Genomic DNA, 23709 nt, shown 5'->3' on the forward strand with positions numbered 1-23709 from the left:
TAAATTGATCAATGATGCATAAAGGCGAATATCTCTCCAATGGTAGTTTTTTACACTCTGACGTTGTTAGCAGAGGCTAACGAAAGCTAAATGGATAATATAGTTTACGTTTCGGAGATTGTGATGTATGTCTCTTCTTTTATAGCTACACCTGGAACTCGTATTTTTAGGATAGTTTGCAATATGTATATGTGTACACACAGATACACACACACACACACACACACATATTTATATATATAATTTATTTATTTTCTCTCAACCTTCCCTTACAACAGAAGCCCCCAAACCATTTTCTTGGGGAGATTTGTTATCCTCATCACATCTATTTGAAAAAAGGACAAGCTAAAACAATGCAGGTAGTCCTCGACTTACAAAAGTTCATTTAGCGACCGTTCAAAGTTACACCAGCAGTGAAAAAAGTGACTCTTGACCGTTTTTCAGAGTTACGATTTTGGCATTGTCCCCATGGTCACACAATCAAAACTGAGACCTATGACAATTGATTCATATATATGACCGTTGCAGTGTCCTGCGGTCTTGTGATCCGTTTTTGCGACCTTCTGACGAGCAAAGTCAATGGGGAAGCCAGATTCACTTAACAAATGAGTGACTAACTTAACAACCATGGCAAGGAAGCTTGTAAAATGGGACAAACACACTTAACAAGCATTTCACTTAGCAACCTAAATTTGGGGCTCAATTGCCGTCGTAAGTTGAGGATGACCTGTAAACAGTTGGGGGATATTTCAGCTAAAGTATAAAGACATTTTCTGTTCTGGTTAACCTGTGACATCATGGGACTCCAGTGATAAAAGGAGAAATATCCCATTTTGTCCTTTGGGATTTGATGGTCAAAAGATGATGCTGAAAGCAGTTTCGACACATACAGGTAAATAAATGTGTAGGAACCAATGGGATGCCTACTTATCAAGGCACCAGATTCTTAATGAATTTAGCAACCCGTAGAATCTCTTGGTAGCGAGATGGGCAGCTGATAAATTTAATTAATCCATAAATAAACCTGTACCTGGCCATGTGTTCCCACTGGGAACAAGCCTGCTGAACAGAAGTGAGAACCACACAGCAGTGTGCGTGTGCATTGTGGATGGGTGTGAGTACTCACACACACGTGTTGCGTTGCCGGCTTCTCCAGTTCAAACCCTAATTAGGGCAAAGGGGGAGAAAACATCCAAAGAGTCACTTGCCAGACTCTTTAGCGAACAGGAAAGAAGCAAGCGGGGGTTTTAAGGCTCGGTAAACAAAGTCAAGCAGAAAACATGTTGTGACATCAGATAACGAGAGATCCTCCCCAACCCCCCCACCCCCAAGTCATACGACACTTCTCCGGTAGCAGCCGAAAACATTTGGTAGCTCTTTTTATTATTATTTTTCTTGGAAGATGTCTCTCTCTGCTCGGCTGGCCCCGTGGAAGAGGCTCACGAGAAATGGGAGAAAAGTATTTCCCAATTGCTGGGTCTGTTTTGGCTGCTGCCTTTTTTCCTTCTCTCGACAGAGATAACGATGGCCGCATCTGTGGCGGCTGTGTTAAGAGCGCACAAATAAACACGTTTTCAAACTGTGCGCGACGGGAGCACGACATCGGCATGGCCTCAGTGCAAGGAATACAGGTAGTCCTCAACTTACGACACCAGCGGAGTTCAAAACTGCTGTGGCTAACGTTTGATTCAATGTGCAACTTCCTTTTGAAGTGGTACAGGTAGGCACAATGAGAATTTATCTGCTGCAAAATTCCGCATGGGCAACAGGAAGGGCATCCGGCCAGTAAACACTCAGCTCATTCAGTTGCCTCACGAGGGATTATGGGGTCATCAACCGACAACTAGTCCTATGACTTAAGACCACAATTGAGCCCGACATTTCTGTTGCTAAGCTGTTTAATGAATTTTGCTCCATTTAACGACTTTTCTCGCCACGGTTGGTGAGTGAATCACTGAAGTTGTTAAGTTAGGAACACAGCTGTTAAGTGAATCTGGCTTTCCCATAGTCAGCATGACCCTGGGACACTGCAATCGTCATAAATATGAGTCAGTTACCAAATGTCTGAATTTTGATCACGTGACTATGGGGATGCTGCAGGGGTCATAAGTGTGAAAAACGGTCATCCCTTTTTTCAGTGGCGTTGTAACTTTGAAGGGTCACTAAATGAACTGTTGTAAGTTGGGGATTATCTGTACATGCAAATGAATGATCAATCCACACACAGTTTCAGAGTCCGCATAACGTCCCATTTAGAATTAAACATTTGGGCATGATCTCTCTGATCCCCCACTTCCAAGTCTGAGATCTTACTCAGTCTCTACAGATCCAGAGACTTATGTGGCAGCGGCTGAAACTTAGCGACCATTTAATGTAAAGTCTTCTCAATCCAATCTATCTGTGGGCCAGGCAAATTGGTTGAATCTCAGTATGATGGAATGCTGTCCGGAATGCCAAAGGGGTACTGCTTTCCAAAGGAGCCAAAGACAGGTATCCCAAAGGTGCTTTTTCAAGAGGCAACTGGACTTTCTTGGATTTTCCTTGAAGATGTTTTGCTTCTCATCCCAGAAGCTTCTTCAGTTCTTCGGCTTCGTGGACGATTGCTTCTCATCCAAGGAGCTTCTTCAGTTCTTTGGCTTCTTGGGTCATTGTTTCTTATTTGCTTCTTCAGTTCTTCGGCTTCTTCAATGATCATTTCTCATCCCAGAAGCTTCTTCAGTTCTTTGGCTTCTTGGACGATTGCTTCTCATCCAAGGAGTTTCTTCAGTTTTCGGCTTCTTGGATGATCATTTCTCATCCCAGAAGCTTCTTCAGTTCTTCGGCTTCTTGGATCATCGTTTCTTATTTGCTTCTTCAGTTCTTTGGCTTCTTCGATGATCATTTCTCATCCAAGGAGTTTCTTCAGTTTTCCGCTTCTTCGATGATCATTTCTCATCCCAGAAGCTTCTTCAGTTCTTTCGCTTCTTCGATGATCATTTCTCATCCCAGGAGCTTCTTCAGTTCTTTCGCTTCTTCGATGATCATTTCTCATCCCAGGAGCTTCTTCAGTTCTTTCGCTTCTTCGATGATCATTTCTCATCCCAGAAGCTTCTTCAGTTCTTTGGCTTCTTGGACGATTGCTTCTCATCCAAGGAGTTTCTTCAGTTTTCGGCTTCTTGGATGATCATTTCTTATCCCAGAAGCTTCTTCAGTTCTTCGGCTTCTTGGATCATCGTTTCTTATTTGCTTCTTCAGTTCTTTCGCTTCTTCGATGATCATTTCTCATCCCAGAAGCTTCTTCAGTTCTTTGGCTTCTTGGACAATTGCTTCTCATCCAAGGAGTTTCTTCAGTTTTCGGCTTCTTGGATGATCATTTCTTATCCCAGGAGCTTCTTCAGTTCTTTGGCTTGTATGAGAAGTGAAACATCTTCAGGGAAAAACTAAGAAAGCCCAGTTGCCTCTTGAAGAAAGCACCTTTGGAATAACCATGACCTGGATGACTAAGAATCTCCATAGACACACAGTTCAGATAGTATCTGTGAGAGAAAGAGGGTGAAGATAGCTCCTCCCTAATAGTTCCCAGAGTACAGGTAGTCCTTCACTTACACCCATTTAAGTGGCCATTTGAAGTAACAACAACACCAAAAAAGTGCCTTATGGCCAGTTTTCAGACTTATAACCACTGCAACATCCCCGTGGTCATGTGATCGAATTTTAAATGTTTGACATTTGGCATGTATTTATGATAGTGTACACATGATTACATTTTGCGACTTTCCGACAAGCAAAATCAACGGGGGAGCCCCAATCACTTAACAACCGTGTTACTAACATCATAACTGCAGTGATTCACATGACAAATGTGGTTGGGGTGAAACTCACTTCTCAACTGTCTTGCTTCCAACAAGTTAAGTGTTGGATGTTTCTTCTGCACGTTTTGCATTTTATTTTTGCTGACAAAAAGAAAATAAACACATTGAAGAAATCCGAGTGGCTTGGTTAGCAACAGAAATTTTAAGCTCAATGGTGGTCACACTTTGAGGAAAACCTATACAGTAGAACCTGTGGTCACAACTGTCATTCCTTCCGTAACTTCAGTCGCAACCCAATTTGGTCGTAACCGGAAGCGAGACTGACTGAGCATGCGCTTACCAAAAAAAAAATGGTGCGGAAGGGGAAATCGGATGCAGTCGTGTTTGATCGCCACCCGAGTACGTGTTTGTGACCAGATTCAAAAAGTTATCAATGTTTTGGTCAGAACCCGATTTAGTCATGATCGGAAGCATTTGTGACCAGAGATTCTATTGTATATGTTTTGTGGTGTAGCGAGTCTGCTTTAATTCACTAAGATTTCTGTCCACAGGTAAGAAACAATAAAGGAATCTGTTCGGAAGAATCTCAGGGTCAACTCAAAAATATTTCTCTGATCTTTTACAGTTGCCAGCAGAAAGGGAGTGGGGGAAGGAGTACATTCCTTAAATGCTTTCATAGGTAATTTCTAGGCAACCGAAGCTTCTGCCGCACAAGATTATTACTGGAGAGCATGATGGATGACTCTTGGCTATGGATGTGTCCCATTGGAGAATATACATCAAGGGAGTGGAAGACCAGGGTCAAGGGTGAAATGAATGATGTGTCTCAGAGTTGGCTACAGCCAGGTAGCACCCGAATGCTCACTCCTAATAAATCTTCTTTAACTTTTGAGATGCGGCTAGAGATCACGATTTAAATGGAAGTGGATGCCAGAACCCTGACACTTAGTGTGTGTTTTGTTTTGTTTTTGAAGCCTGACATTCAGGAACCATTTTTATGACCACGCTGACCACAACCATCAACTCAATTTAAGCAAATTCTATAGCACAGGGACAGTGGTGGAATTAAAAATATTCTACTACTGGTTCTGTGGCTGCGCGCTTCTCGCACGCATAAACAAACAATAAAGGAGAAGGAGTTCAGAGCATTCTAAAATGGGCAATTTTAAGCATGAAAACTTACCTTATCATCAAGCGCTAGTGAGTAAAACAGCTGAGGCGTGACAATCTTCTTTGCCACGCCTATCAGCTGAGCTACAAAGAAAGGAAATATAGGACAGGAAAGGGCGGAGCCAACTGCTGACTGGCGCTACCGGATCGCTAGAACCGGTGCGAACCGGCAGCCTGCCACCACTACATAGGGATCTCGATACTTGGCAACGTTAAGACTGGTGGACTTCAACTATGCTGGCTGAGGAATTCTGGGAGTTGAAGTCCACCAGTCTTAGCGTTGCCAAGTATCGAGATCCCTGCTATAGAACAAGTAATTTATGCCAGGATTTATGCCAGTCTTACCCACATGCAGGCTTCCAGCCTGACTTTGGACATGATGGTCCATAACGAAATGGATCCTACCACTCCCTCTTTCTCGGGGCAGATAATCTGGTCCGGGTAGGGCGGCTCGGGAAAATTCACTGAGTTACATTCATAAGCCGCGAGCGTCACCGATGCTATATGTGGACCCTGCAGAGGGGAAGAAGAGGGGAAGGAAGACGATTGGTGGCAATTCATTTCATTTGACACAAACAAACAATAAAGGAGAATATTTGTAGATCGGGGGTCCTTGGTGATCTCGGAGCTTGCCTGTTTTCTTGCAGACGTTTCATTACCCAACTAGGTTAACATCATCAATAGTTATTAACAGCATCCATAGACTAGCCATATATGGCTGTGTGGTGGCACAGTGTGTGATGAGCTAGGGTGGGGATACAAAACAAAGTCACAAAAACCCGGTTGAGGCCCTTTTATTCCTTCACTTTGCTTCCAAGCTCCAAATATCCTTGACTGGAGACAAAATACTCCCACACAAGCAGTTACAAGAAGGAGGGAAAAAACAACACAAGCCAGGCAAGATAAGGGCTGGAGGACATCCACAGATAACAGAACACACACTGGGAAGGACGCCAAACTCAGAGAGGAACAATAAACTAGAGATATTTCCACGCTTTGTTTCCAGCACTCGCCCATACGCATGTCTGTCCACTTATCCAGTTGTCACAGCTGCAGCCCATGAAGAGGATCAAGGCCCTCTCCTCCTGAGTAGACCATGTCTCTCCCTTATCCTCTCCTCCCTGTGTGCTCTAGGATGGAGAGGGGATGGGCCTGGGTCCTCCTCTAACTGCCCAGCCGGCCTCTGCCCTTCCCCAGCCTCCTCCACAAACCCTGGAGCCACACTTCCATTCCTTGTCGGCTGTTCCTCCTCTGACTCAGAGCCAGTCTCCACCAGGGGCATGACGCAGTGTTAAGCAATAGCAATTAGACTTATATACTGCTTTACAGTGCTTTACAGCCCTCTCTAAGAGGTTTACAGAGTCAGCCTATTGCCCCCAACAATTTAGGTCCTCGTTTTACCAACCTCGGAAGGATGCAAGGCTGAGTCAACCTTGAATCCGGTGAGATTGGAACCGGCAAATTGCAGTCAGTCAGCAATCAGCAGAAGTAGCCTGCAGTACTGCACTCGAACCACTGTGCCACCATGGCTCATTAGAAAACAGTACGGCAGGCTAATTCTGTCGACTGACAGCAGTTCGATCCTCACCGGGCTCAAGGTTGACTCAGCCTTCCATCCTTCCAAGGCCAGTAAAACGAGGACCCAGATTGTTGGGGGCAAGATGGCTGACTCTGTAAAATGGCTTAGAGAGAGCTGTAAAGCACTGTGAAGCGGTATATAAGTCTTAAGCGCTATTGTTCTGCAAAAGAGACAATCCAGTAGCCAAAAAGGGAATTAAAAGACCCCGACTACCTCTCCACCAGCAGTCAGCACCCAGATCAGCATAGATTTACTCCAAGGTTAACATCAGGCCAACCATCAAGTAAACAATACCCCAAACATAAAACTGCCAAAGAAGCCAACAGCAAACAGCCCAGCCAAAGAATCTCTTAAGACCACCGTCACCAAAACTGACAGGGCAAGACGCTAGAATATAAACTTGAGAGCAAACCACGCTCCCCTTCTAGCACTGATGATGTTACCTAGTTGGGTCATGATGTGTCTGCAAGAAAACAATCGTGCTCAGAAAGCACCGGGGACTCTTAATAAACAAACAGTAAGTTCTTGTTATAACCCCATGCTCTAACCTAGAGTGCCCTCAGCATTGGGACTCCAGTTCCCATAATACTCCAAAACAATTCCCTGTAGTCCGACCACAATACAAAAGGCGTTTCGGTTCCTTTTCATTAATTACAAGGTAGAATTGTGCTAAGACCTCTGGAGAGCTGCCTTTTTCTAGAGGTTTCCCCTTCCCCCTTCCCACCTCTGTCCCTCATGACTCAGAGTTTGTCCTGGCAGCACTGCGGGGGCGGTGGGGAGGCCCTGGCCAGTGGCCAAAGCTACCTTCCCTTCCTAAAGTACAGTTCGGGGAGGTAAAAGAGGAGGAAGAAGAATAAAATGCAATAAAAGCACAGCCAACAAGAAAGCGTGACTGCGTGACTCACTCTTCTATCCCTACCTTACATGAGAATTTTTTTTATTTTTTTGCTCAGCCAGTTTAACCCTGGGGATGATGACTCCCAAATGTCTGTCCAAGAGTCACTCATGAGGTCACCACAACGTGTTTTGGGGCAAGCCTGGGACAAATTATTTGTTCCCTCTTGCTGAATATTCCAGATGTTTGACTTGCAGAAAGGGTCAAGGGTGACGGGGGGGTGCGGGGGAAGAGTCCTTCCAATGACCTGCTTCCTGATTTTCCGGCAAGAAAAATTGTAAAACAGGGCAAGACTCACTTAACAACTAGGTTGCTTAGCAATGTTGGACTCAATTGGGGTCGTAAGTCGAGGACTACCTGCATTTTCTCCAATAACACGAATAATCAGCGGAACGACTTGCCTCCAGAAATTGCGGAGGCGCCAACACTGTTTTTTTTTTTTTTTTAAAGAAGAGATTGGATACCCAGTTAAAACAACAGAGTTGGAAAGGACCTTGGAGATCTTCTAGTCCAACCCCCCTGCTCAGGCAGGAAACCCTACACCAGGGGTGTCAAAGGCCGCATCAGGATTGTATTTTACCTCAGAGGGCCAGAGTGGGCATGGCCAGAGTGGGTGTGGTCAGCTCGACATCACTCGTGTCAGGGATGCCTGTGGTGGCCCGAGCCCTCGGCCAGAGAAAACAGGCTCCTGAGCTCCATTTTCGGCTGCAACGGCCTCCTGTAAGTAACCCTCTTCCAATTCTTTCTACAAACCAGTGATTGATAGAAGTTTGGCCCAATTTGGGGAAAACCCAATAGGAATCTTGAAACAAAGTCTATTACTGTGAGGTCCTTGGTGCACTTCTACCTTGAGCTATAAATGTTCTCGTTGTGGTAATTAGTAATGAGTTCCATTATTAATAGAGTATTTGTAGCTCAGGGATGAACTGTGTGGGGTCCTTGGTGCTGTCTCAGCTTGGTTGTTTCCTTAGAGACATTTTATGACCCAATTAGGGAACACCATCAGTGCTCTGGCAAACCTCACTCCCTTCTAGCATTGATGATGCTACCTAGTTGGGACATGAAATGTTGGCAAGAAAACCATGAAGCTCAGAGAATACCAAGGACCTCCTCCTCCCTTGCAAACCCCACTGTCTTCAAGGATCCCACAATCCTCCTCCTTCTCCTGTACTCTGTAAACCCTACTCCCTTCCTAGATTGATGATGTTACCTAGTTGGGTTGTGAAATGTCAAAAAGAAAACCGAACTCAGACAGCATTCACAGTCCTCCTCCTCCCCCTTCCCCTTCCTCCTCCTCCTCCTCCTCCTCCTCCTCCTCCTCCTCCTCCTCCTCCTCCTCCTCCTCCTCTTCTTCTTCTTCTTCTTCTTCTTCTTCTTCTTCTTCTTCTTCTTCTTCTTCTTCTTCTTCTTCTTCTTCTTCTTCCTCCTCCTCCTCCTCCTCCTCTTCTCCTCCTCCTCCTCCTCTTCCTTTCTTCTCCTTCTTCCTCTTCTCCTTTCTTCTTCTCCTCTTCCTCTTCCTTCCTCTCTTCTTCTCCCCCTTCTCCTCCCCCTTCTTCTCTGCAAACTCCATTCCTTTTCAGTACCGATGATGTTACCTAGCTGGGCCATGAAATGTCTATAAGATGCACTGATGATGGACCCCAACACTTCTTGAGTCGTGATGGAGCAGTGGTTAGAGTCCAGTACCACAGGCTATTCCTGTTGACTGCCGGCTGGCTGCAATTTGGCAGTTCAAATCTCACCAGGCTCCAGGTCGACTCAGCCTTCCATCTTTCCAAGGTGGGTAAAATGAGGACCCAGATTGTTGGGGGTAATAGAGGCTGACTCTGTAAACCGCTTAGAGAGGGCCGTAAAGGCACTGTGAACCGGTATATAAGTCTAAGTGCTACTGTTATTCTATTACTGTACTTAATGTAATCCCTGGATGGAAAACAGGAAGTTGACCTGCACTGCTCCCAACTTAAAAATGTGAAATTTGGAAAACCCAATTGCAAATCATTTTGACCCCTCAAGAGCAGACCCAGCCTAGGCCAGGTTGTCCTGGATCCCCAGGACACCAACATTACAAAAATAGGTTCCCATATGGCTTGGTGGGGAGTGGGGGAGAGAAAGGGCAGCTGCTAATCCAACAGCCGAAACCACAAGAAGGCTGGATAGGTGTGGAGTTCTGGTTTTATTTCATTCTATATTTGCTTGGCTTTTCTTGTGAGCAGTTCATGCATATCTAGCCATATATAGAAGAGATGATTCCACCAGACTGTCAATTATTTGGAAGCCTGCACTCACAAGCAAAAAAAAAAAATCTCCACACCACAAGCCAGGCAAACACCTGGGCACAAACAGATCCCCCCTGATACCTCCAGCTCAAACACACCCCAATTAGGCACCCAGATGAAACCTAGCTTCTTAACAAATGATAGCCGTCCATTTACTCGGAGCCAAGCTGCACTAAAGGCCTCCAATACAGGAACACAATGTTGCCAGCCAATCAAGACACAAAAAGAGCCATAAAACAGACAGAAGATATTAGAAACACCAATCAAGCAGAACACAGCAAACTCCAAGACCAATAAACACAGACCAAGACTCCCAACCAATCAGGATGAAGAAAAAACCCATTCTGGCACAGCAATAGGCTGCCCCAAATTTAAAACAGAAACGGCTGTGAAAGTCTGACTAACAGATGAACACAATACAGAAGCCTGATGATGGCAGATGAGATTCTGCCGAAATGTTGCTACAACTTTAAAAGCACAACTATAATGACATAGGAAAACAGACTGCCATCTGTCAGAAATGGCATAGGATCCCCTGCTTGGGCTAGATGATCTATAACCGTGGTGGAATCTATAACCAGAAGTGGCACGCAGAGCCATTACTGCCGGCATGCCAACACTCGCCCAGAAAAGGTCTACTGTGCATGCATGCGCGCCGCCCGCCGGACAGCTGATTGTCGTGTATCTGGCGCACAGGTGCAGGGATGTGGTGGTGTGCAGGAGACACTCCTGCATGCACAGAAGCACATGGCGCACCTGGGGTAGCACGAGCATGTGCAGAAGTGCGCAGTGCGATTTGCGCATGCATGTGCAGAAGCGTGGGTCACACAGTTTGCATGCGCATGAGGCATGAGGGGCTTGTGCGCATTGCCTTCTGGGTGGCAAGCGCGTGTGGAATTATCGGCATGGGAGCCCCAAAAGGTTAGCCACCATTGCTCTATAACAGGGGTCTCCAACCTTGGCTACTTTAAGACTTGTGGACTTCAACTCCCAGAATTCTTCAGACAGCTTTGCTGGCTGAGGAATTATGGGAGTTGAAGTCCACAAGTCTTAAAGTAGCCAAGGTTGGAGACCCCTGATCTATAAGGTCCCTTCCAACTCTGTTAATCTGTTAGTTATAGGATAGCTGAAGAAGCTACCGAAAATAAGTCTGAAAAATAAGCCTTGTTATTTATCACAGGGGTCGCCAACCTTTTGGACCTCAGGGACCACCAAACTCATAATTTTAAATCCTGCAGACCACTAATATGAATTGTGACTGACGGTGGCTTGCTGATGTTGGTGGGAAAGTCGGTCCCATATTCCAGAGCTGCAGCAGTAGTCACAGGACTGGCCCTTTGGTCATCCCGGAGCAGCTCCTCCAGTCCATGGCAGGCCGGTGCACCCAGGTGGAGGAGCAGCTACTCCAGGATGACCAAAGGGCCAGTCCTGTAACTACTGTAATTCTGAAATATGGGACCAACTTCCCCACCAATGTCAGCAAGCCACCTTGGGCCTATTTCCCTCTCCCACCGTTGGTCTTACCTTCCAGTTCCAGCTCACGTAGCTCTACTCAAGGTAAGATTTGCACTTGGCCGAAGGGTGGGGCGTGTGGGCGGGCCATGTGGGCGGTGCAGGCCCACTGGTTGGCGACTACTGATTTATCAGACTAACAGAGTTGAATTTTGGAGAGTTCTTCTACTCCAACCCCCTGCACAAGCAGGAGACCCTATAGCACCATTCTAGACAAGCGGCTGTCCAACTCTTTTTAAATACCTCCAGTGATGGAGCACACACAGCTTCTGGAGGCAAGTTGCTCTACTGAGCCATTGTTCTGACTGCCAGGAAATTTCTCCTTAGTTCTAGTTTGGCTCCCTTTTTAACAAGCTTCCACCCATCGCTTCTTGTCCTGCCCTCAGGTGCTTTGGAGAATACGCTAATCCCCCCCTTCTCTGTGGCAGCCCCTCAAATATGGGAACACTGCTATCATGTCACCCCTAGTCCTTCTTTTCACTAGACTAGACATACCCAATGAAATGAGGAAGTGATAAGCCACCTGGGAAAGCCAAGGGAAATAATTAAAACCATTAAAAAAAGCAAAAGTTAGAATGTTTTGAACATGTGATATGACACCCGGAAAAATTACACCATACTTCACTTAATTCTCCAGGGAAAAATGGAAGGCAAATGAGGTCCAGGCAGAAGAAGAACATCATGGCTTCAAAATCTAAGGGATGTCAAGCCTGGTATTGACCTATGTGCAGCCATTTTAGTTAGGCTTAATATACATTCTTTTTCTTACTTTCTCTTTGGCAGTCATGGGGGAAGGATTTTGGGCTTGCCACATTCCTAAGAGGGGGAGGAGTGGAGATAGAGTGAGTTGTTTAGGCTAGGTGATTCTTCTTCCTGTGGGAAAACGAGCTGTCTGTGCTTGGACCCGTTGAGATGAAGATTTATGACGTCAATGTTGAATTACTTCTACTGGAGAATGTGACTTTGGGGGGTTGTTTCTAACTTCTAATATTGTGAGGTAATTCCGGGTTGTATCAGATCCGGAATTACCGTGGACTTTGTCAATTTGATGCTTTCGTAAATAAAAGAAATTGTCTTGGAAAATGGACTTTGTGCTTTTCTTTTAAAAGTGGATTTCATCACTTGGAAACCTGACAACAGACCAGTTTGGGCAAAACTCAGCAGTCATGCGGTTGTTGATCAAAATAGGATCGCCAACTGGATCGCCAACGTCCGATAGTGGATACGACACAAGAAGAAGAAGAAATACCCAATTCCTAGCACTGTTCTTTGTATGTTTTAGGTTTCGGCCTCCTGTCCATCTTTGTTGTTTTTCTCTGCAACTCTTTTCAGAGTCTCGACCTCTTTTTAAAATGAATTTGCCTAACGGAAGAATTACTCATGCTACGGCTGACATATCAAATTGGATTCCTGAGTTGAGTTAGGGCACCTTAGCCTTCCCACCCTGGCAGATCTGCAGGTTTCATATCGTGGAATTATCAACCAGAGCCAGACTGCCTGGAGAATTCTGGAAACTGAAGTCCACCCATGTAAAAACACACAGTTTAGGAGAGACTGGTGCCCGTTCAAAAGCCCTTGGCATTAAATCATCTCTGAATGAAGTTCTATCCACCCACACCAATAGCTCATTACAGATTAACCTACCCTGAAGAAATTACAATCTGAACTCAAATGACGAAGGAACTGCAGTGATGGATCTAGCAAGGGCAGCTGTCTCAAATTTTAAAGTCGATTTCCTGGAGAAATTAGTAGCAAAAAAAAATAAAATTAAAAAAAAAGTGAAAGGGGAGAGATTCGATCTGGATTTTGAAAGAGAAAAAGGTTGCAAAGGGTTCAAGGAGATTCTGATCTCACGCACGGCAAGGGTGAAAGCTTTTAAGATGAATCCACGACTCAGTATAATTTAAATATTTAGAGCCCACCTCTTCTAATGACTCACAACTAAATAACACAACACTTCGAAGGACAAATATGGGCAGGGGAGCAGAGAGGCCCTTTCTCACAGCTACTCCCTGGGATGATGGTTCTGAAAATAGCAAGCAAGCATCAAGCTTATGGGACAATCTTTGTGGGTTTAAGATCACCTCAGATGGTGCCCATCACCAGTTCTCAAACCAGCCAACTACATTGGGTCAAGATGTATTTTTTTTTTTTTGTCAATTTCCAAAATTTTGTTAATACCACTTCACAAAGCCTGGGTAAGGCCACACTTGGAATGCTGCATCCAGTCTTGGTCCCCACGCGTGCAGAGAAGAGCAACAAAGAGGATTAGGAGACTTGGAGGCTAACACATATGAAGAACGGTTGCTGGAACTGGATATACCCAGTTTGTTGAAGAGAAGGACGAGGGCTGACATGATATAGCAGAGTTCCGATATCTCAGAGGCTGCCACAAAGAAGAGCGCCAGGAGGACAAGAAGCAACGGATGGAAACTAATCAAGGAGAGAAGCAACTTAGAACTAAGGAGAAAATTCCCTGACAGTTCAAGCAATTCATCAGTGGAACAGCTCACCTGGATGTGAATGCTCCAACACTGGGAGTTTTTAAGATGATGTTGGATAACCATTTGCCTGAAGTGGTGTAGGGTTTCCTGCCTAGGCAGGGGGTTGGACTAGAAGACCTCCAAGTTCCCTTCCAACTCTGTTATTCTATTCTATTCTATTGTATTCTATTCTATTCTATTCTATTCTGTTCTGTTCTGTTCTGTTCTGTTCTGTTCTGTTCTATTCTATTCTATTCTATTCTATTCTAAATTCTAATTCTAATTCTGAATCTCCTCCCATTGAACCTGAATGGATGACCAGTAGTTCTAAAATTTTAGGACAGAGAGGAAAGGAAAAAAAAGCAATCCACATTTTTCCCTAACTTCACTAATTTTAAATACGGGCAGGCCTCTACTTATGGACCACAATTGAAACCAAAATGTCTGTGGGTAAGCTAGGTCATTGTTAAGACATTCGTTTAGTGACTGTCCAAACAGACAACATTGAAACACCGCATGTATGAGGGTGACGACCGTCATCGGCAATCGTTTTGACAGATTTCTGTTCTAACTGGCCTGCGGAACAGCATCATGGGAAAATTTATTTATTTCCTGGTTTGGTTTATGTAGCTACCCATCTCATCTGCATGACTGTGGATCATGTTTCCAATGATTTAAAATTAAAAAAACCTTTAAAAAATGCTTGAATGACAACCATTTTGTGACGGTCTGAAGTTACAATGGCACTGAAAAAAAGTGACTTAAGACCGATTTCTCACATGGATGACTGTAGCATTCCCCACAGTCACATGATCAAAATTCAGACACTTGGCAACTGATACACTTAACAACCATGTTCCTAGCTTAACAACTGCAGTGATTCCCTTAATCACTGGAGGAAGGAAGGTCATAAAATGGGGCAAAACTCACTTAACGACTATCTCATTTAGCAACAGGAATTTTGAGCTCGGTTGTGGTCATGAGTCAGGGACTATCTATATCTGTTGCATTGTTTTTGCAAGAATATCAACGTGATTTGCTGGGGCTTTCTTCTGAGATTTTATAACTTTCTAGTCTGCCATATAATAATCATACTTCAGACACATGATGTGAGGTCTTTGCTCTTCAGGCAAGTTCATCTTGTTAGGAAACATGGAAGGGAGAAGAGGATGACCAACTACAAGGTGGATGGACTTACCGTAATGTCAACCCTGAAGCTGACCTGACGGAGGCCATTTTGAGGCTTTAGGGCTGCCACAACTGGAGCTAAGGGATGGGGGGCGGGAGAGATACCTGGTGTATATAGTCCAAACAAAATACTTTCTCTTGGGAACCAAGAACATCTCAGCAGGTGCTTGGGGAGGGGACTGAGGTCACCTAGCAACTGGACTGTATCCTGATTGGACCATGTGACTGAAGGTTTTGAGAAAGTGACAAACGTTTACTTTTAATTAGGTGAAAACCGCGGGAACGTTTAGAGTCGGTTTTCACCAGTTCTGTGCCAATATGGCATATCCAATAAAGCTATTCTTTGAGGACTCTATCTGCCTCAGAGTTTTGCTTGCTGTGGATACGTTACTTGGAACCTTGACACCTAGTTTCAGTGATGTTAGATGAACTGTTGGAAAACCTGAAGGGTCTGGTTGGGGGCAGATGGTCAAAATCTTTGTGTTTGTTAAGAATCAATGCCTATAATAAATCCGGTCTATCTTCCTTTGGAATCACCTGGTGGTCTCCCTTTCAAGCCCTAACCAACCAAGTTCAACCTTACTAAACTTTTCAAGTTGTGGTAAGGTTGGTGTGGTGCTGCCACCTAGTGGAGGGTTTGAAATCTGATTTGGCCTTCCGGAGAACAGCCAGCTCTTCCTAAATCTTCATCCCTATTCTCATTCCCCTAAAATACAGCAGCGTCCCCCAACCTTTTGGGTACCAGGGACCGGTTCTGTCTGGGGGTTGATGCACTCAAGCATTTTACACACACACACACATACATACACACACACACACACACTGAGAGAGTGGTGGGCTGCTGCCAGTTTGGACAATCACCTTGCCCCGCCCGCCCACCCTTCCGCCCTATCCTGTCTTACATTTCCTTCTTTTCCAGCTCAGCTGATTCGCGCTACAAAGTGTATTAGCGCACCTCAGCTGTTCTACTCACTGGGGAAGGCTACAGAAGGTGAGCTGGAGAGGTTCAAATTGGTGTTTATTGAATGCTGCGCGCGCATACAATACATGAAGCGTGCGCTCACAGAACCGGTTTAACAACCGGTTGCAGCCCACCACTGTACACACACACACACACACACCCCACCCTATGATACAGAGCCTCTGATTAAGCACTGAAAGCGGCTGGAGATAAGCAGTCAGCTTAATGTAGCTGCAAATTGTGTATATCTGTTCTGACCAAGGCTTCCCGAGACCGTAATTAAGCACATGCTTACTTAAAACAACTCTTGTTTTATTTCAAAGCTGGGAATTATGTTCATTCCCAGCCAGTAATGAGTCCCAAACAGTCCCTCGAGATAAGCACCCACCTTTCTCTCCTTTGAATTGCTGCCAACAACTAGAGTGCAAAATGAACTATAAAAAAACCAACCAAAGTACAAAGTCCCCACAGAGCTTCAAGGATTAATCCGAATAGAACAAACGACTTTGCTTCCTGCAAAGGTTTCTTCACCTTTGCCTGTCCTTTATACCTTATGGGAGGGGAAATCACCTCTAAGCCTTACTCCTGAGTTGCCTCTTTTCTCTCAGCTGCTCTTGCCTTCTAGCAGCTCTGCACATCAGCATAACTGGGAACAGGCTCCCTTTGTTCCTCAGCCTCACTGCTGCCAGACTCCGGAGGCTCTGGCGGCAGCACCCCACTCCCAGATGATCTTGGCCCCATCCCTGCATCGGATGCAGGACCTTCATCCAAGTCCTCTCCAGACTCCCAGATTGGTCCCCTTTCTTCCCCACTGTCCGATTCCGCTGCCGTCTGCACAGGCTGCCGGCGAACCACAACAATACCTTGATTTACCGCCGTTTGTTTGGTGACTGTTCAAAGTTGCAACAAAAAGTGACTTATGTTTTTATTCACACTCACGGCAAATGCAGCATCCCCACAGTATGTGTGATCAAAATTCAGACGCTTGGCAATTTGACTCATATTTATGATGGCTGCAATGTCCCGGGGGTGTGTGTCACATGATTCCCTTCTGACAAACAAAGTCAATGAGGAAGCCAGATTCACTTAATAACTGTGTTACTGGCTTAACAACTACAGTGATTCACTTAACGAACCGTGGCAAGAAAGGTCGTAAAATGGGGGCAAAACACACCTGACTCACTTAGCAACAGAAATTTTAGGTTCACTTGTGGTTGTACGTTGAGGACCAGCCGTAGTTGGTAACTGCAGAGACAAAAGCTGCCAGGGAAGGAAAGGATGGGATGCTTTGTGGATGATGAGAAATCTCTTAGAAATCTTGCTAGCAACACCTTTGATAACTTGATAAGCCAAAAATTTGGGAGCCGCCAATTTGAATGAACACCCTCAGGAAATCTAGATTAGGATGGAATGTGATCTGTTGGCAACCTGGGTGGGTGGAGAGTTCATTAAGACATCAAAAAGGAATCATTCATAATTAAAATTTTCTCCTCCCCCCACTTCTCATTTCTGCAGATGAATTTTCATCTTGGCAATGTGGAAACATACCTGTTGTTTGAGCAGAGGAACTATGTGTGGAGTATGGGCTCCTTGGTGCTTTCTGAATTTGGTTGTTTTCATGCAGACGTTTCGCTACCCAACTAGGTAACACTATCAGTGCCAGAAGGGAGTGAGGATGTGGTTTGTTTTTATACACAGGTGGTTTGTCCTGTACAGTAGGAACTACCATCTCAGACAAACAACCAAACAGTAAACAACAACCTAATCAAATAACCGCCAAGAACACTCCCACCAACACCGACAGGCAAGCCACTTGTATATAAACAGTGAGCGAACACCACTCCCTTCCAGTACTGATAATGTTACCTAGTTGGGTAACGAAACGTCTGCAAGAAAATAAGCACCAAGGATGCACAGTTCAACTCTGAGCTACCAATATTCTCTTCTATTGCATGGAGTCTTCACGTTCTTTTTAAAAACCGAAATAGGTTAAAGGTTTTAGGAGGTTAATATTAACCCTCCCATAAGATCCTTTGTTCTGGCAGTGTTGTGAGAGGAACGTTAAATCTTCAGCTAAATATTTGATGGCGTGCCATCAAGTTGATGCTAATTCTTAATGTCAATCTATTGATCAGAATAGAGCTGGAAGGGTGACATAATTATTATTATTTTTAGAATGATTCTGCCCCCAACCCTTTCTTATCTTCCAGAGCTGGCTGGGGAACTCTCGGAGTTGAACTCCACCCATGTTAAAGCTGGATGGGTTGAGAAACACTACAGAAGAGTAACATTGCTATTATATTTCGAGTTCACCTTGCGAAATATGGTGGTATATAATGCTATGCTAAATAAACCAAGCCTATACAGCAGGGGTCTTCAAACTTGGCAAGTTTAAGACTTGTGGACTTCAACTCCCAGAATTCCTGAGCTAACATGACTGGAGGAAGAATTCTGGGAGTCGAAGTCCACAAGTCTTAAAGCTGTCAAGTTTGAAGGCCTCTGCTATACAGTATTCTTCAAAAACCATGGACTAAGTTAGAGGGTTAAGTTAAGTTAAGGGTTGAGTTAGAGGGTTAAGTTAGACTAAGTTAGACTAGGCATACTAAAAAGTAGAGACATCACCCTGCCAGCAAAAGTGCGTATAGTTAACTGCATCCCCAGTTGCAATGTATGACCATAAGGAAGGCTGAACGTCAAAGAATTGAGGCCTTTGAACTCTGGTGCTGGAGAAGACTCCCTTGGCGAGTCCCTTGGACTGCAAGGCCATCCAACCGGTCAGTCCTAGAGGAGATCAACCCTGACTGCTCTTCAGAAGGCCAGATCCTGAAGATGAAACTCAAATACTTTGACCGCCTCATGAGAAGGAAGGACTCCCTGGAGAAGAGCTTAATGCTGGGAACAATGGAGGACAATAGAAGAAGAAGGGGACGGCAGAGAAGGAGGTGGCTGGATGGAGTCGCTGAAGCAGTTGGTGTGAGCTTAAATGGACTCTGGATGATGGTAGAGGACGGGAAGGCCTGGAGGAACAGTGTCCATGGGGTTGTGATGGATCAGACACGACTTCGCAACTAACAACAAAGTTAGAGGGATTATCAAAACACTAAATAGCCAAGAAGAGCAACATTAGCAGGTTCTCTAGGGCGAGACAAAATAATGGTTTCTAGCAGGACATTTGTGATGTCATAAATGGTAGCAAGTTGAATGTGATTTATTATTGCTCTATATTAGCAGTGACGGATGCTGGCAAGATTTTCTGCCCTGGGTGCCAGAATAGCTCAGCCAGACAGGGTGCAGGCTGAATTGGGGAGGCTGGGCTTCCTGCCCAAGGCAGAACCGTGTCTTAAACTAGCCCGGTATATTAATTACTCATAAATACATAACCAATGAAAACCAGCAGACCTTTGACCAGGTGTGGTGTGCCAATTAAAGTGCATACCTATCTGTTGTCCAGGCTAATTTTCATCCTGATGACAATTACTAATAACGAACTTCGACTGTAATTGAAGAATAAGTTATGACTGTGTTAAATACATAACCAATGACAACCAGCAGACCTTTGACCAGGTGTGGTGTGCCAATTAAAGTGCACACCTATCTGTTCTCAAGGCCAATTTTCATTCTGATGAAAATTACTAATAACAAAATTCGACTGTAATTGAAGAACAAGTTATGACTGCATTATGACTGTTTGCAGGTATTACACAGGTTGAGTCTTGGGTGCTTTTTCCAGGTACAAGATGGCATTCAACTACAGGCAGTCCTCGACTTACAATGTTTCGTTTAGTGACCGCCGCAACAGCACTGGGAAAAAAAAAGACTTATAGCCGTTTTTCATATTTACAACAATCGCAGTATTCTCCCTCCCTCCCACGATCACCTGATCAAAACTGAGATGTTTTGCAATTGACTCATATTTATGATGTGTCCTGGGGTCGTGTGATCCCTTTTTGTGAACCACGGACAAGCAAATTCAATGGAGAAGCCAGACTCACTTAAGAAAAAAATTGAAGCCTGTGACATTTCAATTCTCTTGACACTTGTGGATAAAAATCCAAGATTCTCTGTTAATCCCTTTCCGTTCAAACTGAGGTTAATTAAACAAATTTGATCTGTCAATCAAGCCTGCAATCACTAGTAATTTCTTTCCTTTTATTGTACAGGTTGTCCTCGACTTACAAAAGCTCCTTTAGTGACCATTCGAAGTTACAACGGCACCGATGAAAATGACTTACGACCATTTTCACGCTTACGATCATTGCAACATCCCCATGGTCATGTGATCAAAATTGGGACGCTTGGCAACTGGCTCATAATTGTGATGGTTGCAGTGTCCTGGGGTCATGTGATCCCCTTTTGTGACCTTCTGAAAAGCAAAGTCAACGGGGAAGACAGGTTCACTTAGCAATGGCGTTACTAACTTAACAACTGCAGCGATTCACTGAACGAGAAAAAGTCATGAAATGGCAAGAAAGATCGTAAATGGGACAAAACTCACTTAACAACTGTCTTTCTTTGCAAAAGTAATTTTGGGCTCAATAGTATGTCAAGAAATGCATACATACATACATCAACAGTATATTTCTCTCTCTCTTGCTCTCTCTCTCTCTCTCTCTCTCCTCCCTATCTCTCTCTAAAAAAATAATTCTGAGCACCTTACATTATCTATCTATCTATCTATCTATCTATCTATCTATCTATCTATCTATCTATCTAAATATCTAAATGTCTATCTAAATATCTATCTAAATATCTGCCTCTGTCTCTATCTCTATATATCTATTTTTTTAATTAAAAAAATAACGCTGGGCATCTTACAATATAGATATTGTAAGATGCCCAGAGTTACCGTGTGGCCAGATGGGAGACTAATAACTTTCACCAACAAATAAATATAAAAACATAGACATGATAATGAAAGTCAACCCTATCAGCTATTGAAAAAGCTGGAGACCCACCCCTTTAAATATAAACTCTCTCTCAGATTTCCTCTTCTGGAAATGTGAAGTTTTCTTTCGGTAATGCAGGATGTTTAATAAGTATTTGGTTTAAGTCTCAGAGATAGGGAAATGTGTCATTCCATGTCTGGGGAGGTGATCCGAGAGCCATTTTCTCATGGGAAACGGCCTCGCTCACCTCACCACAAGAGACGACTCATCCTCCACTCTATTCAGCCCTGCTCAAAAACTCCCCGAGACTTGGTGACACCACCTTTTATATTTAGGCCAAGGCAGAAGTCAACCCAAAGACACCTGCAGTGGAGGCACATCTGCAACAAGACCAGGCAGGATTCAACCCTGGGACTCCCTAAGTCAGAGGTCTCCAAACGTGGCCACTTTAAGACTTCACCTCCCAGAATTCTCCAGCCAGCAGAATGCAACTGGCTCATATTTATGACGGTCCCATTGTCCCGGGGGTCACGTGATCTGCTTTTGTGACCTTCTGATAAGCAAAAATCAATTGGGGGGGGGAAGCCAGACTCACTTAACAACCGTGTTCCTAACTTAACAACTGCGGTGATTCACTTAACAACTGTGGCCAAAAAAGGTTGTAAAATGGGGCAAAACCTACTTAACCTTTATCTTGCTTAACGACATAAATGTTGGGCTTAACTGCAGTTGTAATTCATAAGACTCTCTTGATGAACACTTTCTACATGTTAGAAAGAAAAATGCATGTTGAATCAAACCTTTGGAGTATGCTCAAAGCAACTTTGATTCAGAGGGGATGACAAATTTGCATCTCTCTCTCTCTCTCTCTCCCCTCCCTCCTTCTCTCTCTCTCTCTCTCTTTCTCTTTTTCTGGAAGCCGGTGTGAAAGGGGCAAAATAGCCAGATTAGTAGCAACTCCGAGAACAGGGACCCCACAGACAATAAGTCACTGCCACAGACTGGACGGAAGTGAATTTTCAAGTTGCCCCTGGTCAGCCAAGCATTCCAGGAAGGGCTGAGTTCATTATGAATAGAATGAAGACCAAAGAGAGGAAGTCGCTGGAAAAAAATCACGAAGGAAGTCCATGAGACAGATGGAAGTCGCAAAACAATTCTCCCATTCTCTCTTACACACACACACACGCACACACACACAGAGTTAGAGAAAGAGTGAAAAAGAAAGACAGAGTTAGAGAGAAAAAGACTGAGAGGTTTAGAGAGTTAAAGAGACAGTGAGTGAGAGACAGAGTTAAAGACAGAGAGAAAGAGATAGAAAGAGAGAAAGTGTGTGAGAATGAGAGTGTGTGTGAGTTAAAGAGAATGAGTGAAAGAAAGACAGAGAGTAAAAGAGAGAGAGAGAGTTAGAGAGAGAGAGAGTTAGAGAAAGAGTGTGTGTGAGAATGAGAGTGAGAGAGTGAGAGTCAAAGAGACAGAAAGAGTGAGAGAAAGAGTTAGAGAGAAAGAATAAGAGAAAGAGAGTTTTAGAGAGTGAGAGGGTTAGAGAGAATTAGAAAGAAAGAGAGAGTTGGAGAGTTAAGAGAAAGAGAGAGTGAGAGAGAGACAGAGTTAACGATAGAGAGAAACAGTTAGAGTGAGAGATGAAGCGAGAGAAACAGGAAACCAGTCCGTGCAAATGGGATGCAGGCAGCCAGCACACAAAACCATGACCCCTCTGGTCCCCGGAAAAACCTTTCTCCACGGAACCAATCCCAATAGATAGATAGTTTGAGGGCCACTCTTCCCCTGCTCACGCAGGAGACCCTATATACCTTTTCAGACAGGTGAGTGTCCAGATTCTTCTTAAAAACCTCCAGTGTTGGAGGCACCCACCATTTCTGGAGGCAAGTCACTCCACTGGTTAATTATACAGCGCTCACTGTTAGGAAGTTTCACTGTTAGGAAGGTCTACGGGCATATTGGTAAAAATAAATAAAAAATAAAAAGGCGGGGGGGGGGGGGCAACGACAAACCAGGCACTGTTTGAAGACTTTTAAATATCATGTTCTGGATCTTCTCGTTTATTTTCTCTCTCCGTTTTTCCAAATTTGACCTTGATTAGACTCCAGGAGCAAAAAAAAACCCCAAAACCCTTCAGTTTTAACCCCAGCCATTTTTTTTTGCATGAGGAGGAGGAGGAGGAGGAGGTAGTTAAGGAAGAAGAAGAAGAAGAAGAAGAAGAAGAAGAAGAAGAAGAAGAAGAAGAGAGAGGAGGAGGAGGAGGAGGAGGAGGAGGAGGGAGGAGGAGGAGGAGGGAGGAGGAGGAGGAGGAGGAGGAAGTTAAGGAAGAAGAAGAAGAAGAAGAAGAAGAAGAAGAAGAAGAAGAAGAAGAAGAGGAGGAGGAGGAGGAGGAGGAGGAGGAGGAGGAGGAGGAGGAGGAGGAGGAGGAGGAGGAGGAGGTTGTTAAGGAAGAAGAAGAAGAAGAAGAAGAAGAAGAAGAAGAAGAAGAGGAGGAGGAGGAGGAGGAGGAGGAGGAGGAGGAGGAGGAGGAGGTGGTAGTTGAAGAAAGAAGAAGAAGAAGGAGGAGGAGGAGGAGGTGGTGGTGGTGGTGGTGGTTAAGGAAGAAGAAGAAGAAGAAGAAGAAGAGGAGGAGGAGGAGGGGAGGAGGAGGAGGAGGAGGAAGTTAAGGAAGAAGAAGAAGAAGAAGAAGAAGAAGAAGAAGAAGAAGAAGAAGAAGAAGAAGAAGAGGAGGAGGAGGAGGAGGAGGAGGAGGAGGAGGAGGAGGAGGAGGAGGAGGTAGTTGAAGAAGAAGAAGAAGAAGAAGAGAGGAGGAGGAGGAGGAGGAGGAGGTGGTGGTGGTGGTGGTGGTGGTTAAGGAAGAAGAAGAAGAAGAAGAAGAAGAGGAGGAGGAGGAGGAGGAGGAGGAGGAGGAGGAGGAGGAGGAGGAGGGAGGTAGTTAAGGAAGAAGAAGAAGAAGAAGAAGAAGAAG

At 44.5% G+C, this 23709-nt stretch overlaps 1 protein-coding gene across 5 annotated transcripts in view; it reads right to left on the reverse strand.

Annotated features, from left to right (window-relative positions):
- VMP1 (vacuole membrane protein 1) overlaps nucleotides 1-23709 on the reverse strand; it is a 143561-nt gene that overhangs the window by 81200 nt on the left and 38652 nt on the right. For 4 of the 5 annotated variants that reach the window (XM_087925151.1, XM_026710161.2, XM_087925136.1 and 1 more), the window contains exon 6: nucleotides 5307-5474. The exons of the other annotated variant lie outside the window; for it this stretch is intronic. In XM_087925151.1, coding sequence (XP_087781277.1) covers nucleotides 5307-5474 — 168 coding nt within the window. The remainder of the gene's footprint in view (nucleotides 1-5306; nucleotides 5475-23709) is intronic. 5 annotated transcript variants of the gene reach the window in all.

This window comes from Pseudonaja textilis, chromosome 1 (assembly GCF_049901715.1).
Source record: "Pseudonaja textilis isolate UNSWEBS1 chromosome 1, rPseTex1.2, whole genome shotgun sequence".
NCBI classification, from domain to species: domain Eukaryota; kingdom Metazoa; phylum Chordata; class Lepidosauria; order Squamata; family Elapidae; genus Pseudonaja; species Pseudonaja textilis.